Source organism: Choloepus didactylus, chromosome 2 (genome assembly GCF_015220235.1).
Source record: "Choloepus didactylus isolate mChoDid1 chromosome 2, mChoDid1.pri, whole genome shotgun sequence".
NCBI classification, from domain to species: Eukaryota; Metazoa; Chordata; class Mammalia; order Pilosa; family Megalonychidae; genus Choloepus; species Choloepus didactylus.
In genome coordinates, this window is record NC_051308.1 from 247,028,580 (window position 1) to 247,035,893 (window position 7,314).

Below are 7,314 nucleotides of genomic sequence, written 5' to 3' on the forward strand. Positions count from 1 at the left end.
AGAACACAGGTGGGGACAAGGAGGGGTCCTTCAACTTGCTCAGGGATCACCCCCCCCAACAGCTCTCTCAAGACAAGTGCCAGGGCAGCCCCCTCTAAACCCTCTGCCCCCTGCCCCAAGCAGGGTTTGCTCGACAGGGGTTTGTGTAGGCTCGTAGAGAGTTGGGGTTCATTCACCTGGTCCCAGCTTCTCTCCTGGAAAAAGGCCCTCCAAGGGGGGTGGGCAGAGCTGGGGTGGAGCAGATGAGGCCCGTCTGTTCGCAGAGCTGGGACTCGCTTCTGCTCCAAGTCAGAAGATGGGGGCGGGGGGGGGGGGAGCAGACTTGAAGCTGCTGCTCTCGGGACAGCAGAGCCAGGGGCGACGTTGGGCCGCAAAACGCCGTGCACTCCAGCCAGCAGACAGCGTCCTCTGCCCACAGCCCGCCATCCCCTGTCTGCCTACCCTGACCACCACTGGCCCTGGCCGTCCCCACATCAGCCCCTCACCTTCTACACAGTGTTCCACCTCCTCCAGGTTCCGCAGGGTGATCCGCATGAGGCTGGAGTTGAGCATCAGCTCATTCTTGTGCGCTGGCCACAAGTATGGAGGTGCTGGGTTCACAAAGAAGATCCTGGTGTCCCCAGTGGACACCTGGTTGTCACAGATGAGGGGGTCTCCAAAGCCGCCGATCACCACCTTGTTGCCACCGTCCAGCAGGCTCTCCTGGGCCACCACGTCTTTGCCCTTCAGATACCGCCAGACCCGAACCTTGGGTGGATATGGGGGGGGGAGGCAGACATCATTGACCCCCTCCCCTGGAGGAAGAGGGGGCTACAGAGCCTTCCCTGGTTTCCGGCTTAGGTTTGGATGGATGCATGAGTAACCCCAAGCCCTGGACGGTCAGGAGCCTGAGGCACCCCAGGCAGAAGCTGCAGGGAACCCAGAAGCTACTGCTACCCATGAACACGACCATGCCATGGGGCTGCTCCCACTTCCTGGGCCCAACAGACCCCCAGCCAGCCCAGACCCCAACACTGTTTGCCTCAACTCAAGCTGGACCTGGGACGGAGCCCACCTGGCCAAGGCACCTGCCTTCCAAGCCCCTCTCTCTTCTCCGCATCTGCTCACCCGCACACAGGGCTCCCAGCAGACAAAGCCAGTGCAGCGAGCACAGACGGGGTTTCAGGGTGATGGGCTCTTGGGGGGCCCCGCTCGGCTCCTGGCAGCCCCATGGGTGGGCTACTCCAGCCCCCAGGAGTGGGAGCCCCGTCCTCCTGGCTCACTGTGCTCAGCTGAGCGGCCCATGAGCCTCAGAATCGAGCCTGGACAGCGCCAGGCACCCCACCCTCCACCTTCTCACCCCGAGGGCACCTGCTCTGACTAGCGGCCCAGCCTGCCCAGGCGACGCCCACACGGTTACCCCAGGGCCCCCCAGGGGTGGGAGCGGCAGGCTGGGTGGGCAGCCTCCCGGGAACCACTCGCTGGCGGTGGCAGGGCCTGCCCCACGGCTGGTGAGAGGCTACGGGGGACCCGGCTGGGACCCCTCCACCCTGGTCTCCCAGGCAGAGCCTCATCCAAACCCCCGTCACCTCCCCCCCCCACCCCGACACACAGTAGGCCCCGGATTGCCCAGGCAGGGGACGGGCCCAGTGGCTTCCATCTCCTCCCCCCACCCCAGCCACACCCAGGAGCAGCGGGAGGAAGTCGGGAAAATCCTGCAGGGACCTGGCACAGTGCCCTGGTGGGTCTGAGGGGAGGGGGCTGCGGGGGATCCCAGCTGTAGCCCACACAGGCCAATCTCCATGGAGGAGGAATGATCCGATTTCTGGTCCGGGCGGTGGTTTCGGGGGCCAGAGTGGGACGGGCGGGGGGAGGGGAGGGGAGGATCTGGGTCCCCAGAGCCCTCCCTTGGGGTAGGCCTTAGGGGAAACCACCATGACCAACCCCGGTCCCCAGTTCCAGCCGAGGGGGAGGCAGGCAAACTCCCCCTCCCTGTGGCCAGGGGAGCCCAGGCTCTCTGAGAAGGGGGTGGACAGGCACCTGGCCCTGCCCCCACACATCAGGGGCTGGGGATCCGGAACACGTCTCTGCAGCAGCCCCTCCCACCCGGCTTCTGTGGGTTAGGGAACCCAGCCACGCACCCCTCTCTCCCGTCCAATCCCCCTCTCCCCTGTAAAGGCCTCTGGGGAGGGGGCGGACCGCAGAGACCACCCGCCTGGCCCTACCCCAACCCCAACCCCGGCCTGGAACCTCCCTCACCCCCATTTCCTTTCTTCGCCTGGTGGCGGGGGGGAGGGGGGGGGCGGTGCGGCAGCCATACATGGGGGCGGGGTGGAGGCTGCACTTGTTTCTCTTGGGGCACACACAGGAGGGTCTCGCAGGTCTGGGCTCCAAGGCGGGAGGGACCGCAGTGGCACCACGGGAACTCCCTCCGGCGCTCGGGAGCTTTCCGGGACTCGGCGGTCGCCAAGGGAGCGCAGCGCAGGCTGCGGGGCGTCCGGGCTCGTTCCCACGACCTGGGGGCGGGGGACCCAGCGGGACGGCCGGCATCGCGAGGGACGGGCCTCGGGCGAGGGGGCCGGGTGGCGAAGGGATGACGCTCTCTGCCCGGGCTTCGAAGGGGGTCTGCAGGGCCAGGAAGCCGCTGGGGGCGGTGGTCGGGGTCCCACGGGGTCCCGGGGGCCCACCTTGCACGAGTAGGTGTGCTGCACCGGGTCCACGTTGAGAATCTCCTCCACCGTGCCCGTGAGCACCACGTTCGCTTCCTCCTCCCGCCGCTCGAGCGCCCGCTCGGGGCACGTCCCGCCGGCGCCGGGCAGGGCGCGCGCGGCCACCACCAGGAGCAGCAGCAGCGGCCGCAGCGGGGCCGGGCCGGAGGGGCCCGAGCGGGACAGCCGCAGGCTCGCCATGGCGCGGCCGCGGGGCGCAGGCGGGCAGAGCGCGCGGGGCCGGGCCGCGCCGCCAACGGGACTGGACAGGTCGGGGCGCAGCGCGGGGAGGCGGCGGGCGCTCGGCGGCGCGGGGGGAGGCGGGGCGGGGGTGGGACCCCGGACAGCCCCGCCCCCGGCCCGCCCGGCGCCCTCCGACCCGCGCCGGCCGCGAACAAAGCGCAGGGACCTCGGCGCCGGCCGGGGGCGGGGACCCAGGAGCGGGGGGCGGGCCCGAGGCGTCCGGTCGGCGGCGGCGCTTCTCGGCGGACAGACGCCCCTCCCTCTCCCGGACCCCCCTCTCCAGGAAATGCGGCTCAAATCGGGTTAATGCATAATCGGGAAGCGACGTGACGGGACTTCCAAGGAGCTCGGGGCGGCGCTGGGGCTGGGAGCGGCCGGGGCTCCCAGGCCGCGGACGTGGGGTGGGGGCCGCCTGATTCCCTCCGGGCTCTGCGGGGTGGCAACCTCCCCAGGCCGGAGGAACCTAATCGCGGGACGCCAGGTCCCTCTTGCTGGAACAGGGAAGGACCCCCTCCCCCTCAGCCGCCAGTCCGCGGGGCAAGGAGGCGGCCCTCAGCTGGCCGGGACCAGTGTGGGCGGGGGTCTGCGGGGATTGGCCGGACGGGGCGCAGGCTCGCCCGCCTCCCGGCCGGCTCGGGCCCCACTGCAGGGCGGACGGCGCCTCCTGCCGTCGTGCAGCTGCGGGGCCGGCCGCGCTCTCCCCAATCCCCAGAGAGGCGCTGCGCCAGCTTGGCCCGGTAGGGGGGTGAACTGAGGTCCAGAGAGGCCAAGTTTGGGTCTGGCCTAGCTGAAGAGGGGGTGGGGGCAGAGAGAGAGCCCCGCTGTTCCGCGGGGCTGAGCTTGCTCTGCTGCCTGCACCCCAAGCCAGCCACAGATCTCCGACCCAGAGGCTGTGAGGAGTGCGTGGCTGAAGACCCCTCCAGAGCACCCCTAGGGTCTGGGCACCCACTTGGACCAGGACTTCACCCAGCACAGGTCCGGGCGGAAGGGGCGAAGGAGCCCGGTACAAGGCTGGAGCCTGGAGACACTCCTCACCACCCCAGCAAACACATCCACCTGTCTGTAAAGGTGGTCACAACACACCCAGACCTGGGTTCCCCAGCCCAGATGTGGACCCCTACAGGCCAGAAAGGGGACTTCTGTCTGCCAGCATCCCACGGCCAAGGACTCTGTCCCAGAAAGGAGCGGGGCCGACCCACATCCCTCCTGAGCCCAAAGCTGGCTCATCCTGGCTATCCTGGGATCCATTTGGGGAATTGGTACAGGAGACTACAAGAACCCAGCATCCTGTGAGGAAGGGAGTGTCGATGTGCCAAATAAGGAGCCACCCCATCTGGGAGGGCCCTCCTGTGTGGACCGTGGGTCCCTCTTCTGCTGGCCATGGCCTGTCCGGTAAGCGGATGGCCTTGCATGGCCCCCGGGGGCATAGGGGGCTCTAGCTGGCACTAGGGCTGCCTCCAGTTGCTCAGTTTCAATGTGTGTGGCCGCACCCCTTCCTCGCCCAAGCCCATGGGCAGGGCAGACTGATGGGGGACCCGCAAGCCCTAACTCCCTTCACAACTGACCCAAGCAGGCCCAGGGTCCATGTCCAGTCTCCTTTCAGGGCGCAGAAGGGCCTGAGGTTGCCCCCCCCCCCCATCTGCTGATGCAGGTGTGCAGAGGGGCAGCTGTGCAGGGGCTGGGGACGCTCACGCCTGGCCTCGAGAGGCCCAGCAAATGTTCTTTTTCTTCCTCTAGCAAAGAATTTCCCAGAGTGTGGGGGCAGATCTTCAGTGTCTCCAGAGGGGAGAGGGTCACTGTTTTGACTGCACGAGGCTCTTGATGGTGGGACCGTCCCTTAACCTGGTCATCGTGAGCCCCTCTGGGTCCTTCCCTCCCTCTTCCCCTTCCCCAACCCCCTCGCGGGGAGGGGGAGAATGAGGGACAGACAGACATAAGAATGTGAGGTGCCAGGGACAGACGGCAGAGGCCACTTCAGTCTGCATCAGCGTTTATTCTTGTCATCTGACATGTCAGGGATTCTGGCTGGGGGGAGCCGTCCTGCACCCCCGCCCGCCCCGCAGGCGCAGGTGCATGTACACGGTGCTCTGGGGCTTGAGGCCATACTCCCCCAGCTGCTGCCGGTCATCCATGGGCCTCCCCTCGAAGCTCAGCCAGACGAGGTCTGCCTGGACCCCCTCACGCTGGCACACCTGCTGCTTGAGCTCGGCCACGGTCTGCGTCAGCCATACCTCGTAGGCGCTGCTGCGGCTCTTGCTGTCCCTCACCAGGATGCTCAGGGGCTCGGCACGCTGCACCACCAGCAGGACCGTGCAGCCGGGGCCCAGGCCTTGCCGGACAAGGGGCACCCCGTCCTGCAGCGCCATGCCAGCCGGGTGGACCGCCAGACGCTGCTGGAAGGTGGGCACGCCGGTCCTCTGGGCGATCTGCTGCCTCAGCTCGGATGCCAGCGTGGACTCGGTCATGGGCACCTGGAATTCCGTGCCCTCCAGCATCTTCACCTTCAGGTCCCAACCCTGTGGGCACATCGCACAGCTTCAGCACCCTGCCCCGCCCAGGGCCCCCTGGGCACCCCGCACCGGCCACAGGGCAAGCTCCGGACCCCAGAGCACAGAGTGGGGTGCTTCTGGAGGGCGGACAGGGCCCCTCATGTCGCCACCTAAGAGGCCAGGCTCTGTGCCCCCAGGGGGTCTCCAGACGGAGCCCTGCCGTCCCTCGGCTCACAGTGGGGCTCGCCCTGGGGGCAGGGCAGGGAGCTCCAGCCCCCGCCCCCCCTGCGCCCCTCACCATGACTGCGGCTCCGGCTCGTCCCCAGGCTATGCTGTCCGCTGTCCACCTCCTCGCCCGGCTGCCCGCCCGCGGCCGCTCAGCCCTTTTATGAGCCCGGAGAGCGCACGTCACGCCGCGGGAGGGGCCGGGGAGGCGGCTGCTGCTTGGGTTTCGGTTTCCTTTTCCCAAGTCGTGCCCGGGAGTGGAGACAGAAACAAAACCCAGTGCCGTCGGCACCCACAGCAGCGTTCACCTCTCCCGGTGTCAGAAACCCCGAAATGCACCAAAGCCCAGACAGGGACGAGTGACCGGAAACCTGCACTCTCTGTTTACTGGTTAGCAAACTGAATAAACGTGGACCGCATCGCCGTGTTTAATTCAGGCACGACACGAAACAGCAGCAGTCCACACCATGCAGACATACTCACCGTTGATCCAGGAGGGTATTTGTTCAGATTCTCTTTTCACAAAGAGCTGTATATTTCATTTTCCACAAAAAATGAACTTATGGACATTATCCAGAAAATGGGAAAAAAAAAAAAGAGGATCAGAGAAAATATTTGCAAATCGTATATCTGATAAGGGTCTGGTAGTGCCCAGAGCATACATAGAGCTCTTTCAACTCAACAACAGAAGGACAAGCAACCGAATTAAAAATTGGGCAACAGACGTGAGTAGACATCTCCCCAGAGAAGGCAGAGAGACGGTTAACAGCATCTGGGAAACGCATAGCAAAACCACAACGAGACACCAGCTCACACCCACCACATGGCTACACAACAGCAAGAAAGCAGACAAGTGAGTGCTGGTGAGGACGAGGGGCAACTGCAGCCCTCACACGCCACTGGGGTTGCAGCAGGGCAGCTGCTGCGAGTCCTCAGCCCCACAAACCTGGACTCACCCCGTAGCCCGTGGTTGATGCTCGGAGCCGACGGTGGCCCAAAGGTGGGACGGTGCGGTGAGCAGGATGGGCTGCGGCCTGGGTCTGTCTCCGGGGGCTGCCAGAGGCCTGACGTCAGGGGTGGGGTGGGGGCCGCGCCACCCCCGCTCCTGGCTCCTGGCGGCGGGTGCTGCCGTCCCCTGCGCGTCCACGCGTCCTCTTCTCCTAAGGACGCCGGTCGCTGCGGACTCAGCCTTCTCCAGGGTGACCTCCTTTCAATTTGCCTGATTCTGTCTGCGACAACCTTGTTTCCAGATCAGGCCACTTTCTGAGGAACCGGGAAGCAGGACTTCAGCATCTTCTGGGGAACACGATTCAATCAATAACCGTGTGTCTAAATCTCCCCTTCGCATGAGAACACTGGTCACTTGGGGTCAGGCCCCCCCTAACCCAGCTGGGCCTCGTCTGAACTCACCCCATCTTCAAAGAGCCTGTTTCCAAATAAGGTCGAGGTGAGCACTTGAACACGGCGTCTTGGGGACAGAGCTCACCGCACAGCACCACATGGAAGGCCGTCAGCCATAGAAAGGTTGTGCCGTGCCGGCTTGGGTATATTATGTTCCCCTAAAAGAACCATGGTCTTTAACCCAGTCTTGTTGGGTGGAAACTTTTGATTGTGGAGATGTGACCCACCCAACCTTTGATGACATTATTTCCATGGAGGTGTGGCCCCGT

General features: G+C 65.6%; 2 protein-coding genes across 3 annotated transcripts in view; both read right to left on the reverse strand.

Moving 5' to 3' along the window:
• Window positions 1-3,185, reverse strand: part of AGRN (agrin) — a 30,673-nt gene extending 27,488 nt beyond the window's left edge. For both annotated transcript variants that reach the window (XM_037828762.1, XM_037828761.1), the window contains exons 1-2: window positions 2,667-3,185; window positions 486-747 (exon numbers count right to left, since the gene is read on the reverse strand). In XM_037828762.1, the coding sequence (XP_037684690.1) occupies window positions 486-747; window positions 2,667-2,888 (484 nt within the window). In that variant the 5' untranslated portion in view covers window positions 2,889-3,185. The remainder of the gene's footprint in view (window positions 1-485; window positions 748-2,666) is intronic.
• A 1,718-nt stretch (window positions 3,186-4,903) lies between these two features.
• Window positions 4,904-5,885, reverse strand: ISG15 (ISG15 ubiquitin like modifier). The gene is made up of 2 exons (XM_037828764.1): window positions 5,718-5,885; window positions 4,904-5,446 (listed from the first exon to the last, which is right to left on the reverse strand). Exons 1-2 carry the CDS (start codon window positions 5,718-5,720, stop codon window positions 4,943-4,945), a joined length of 507 nt encoding a protein of 168 aa, XP_037684692.1. The 5' UTR covers window positions 5,721-5,885; the 3' UTR covers window positions 4,904-4,942.
• Window positions 5,886-7,314: the final 1,429 nt, after the last annotated feature.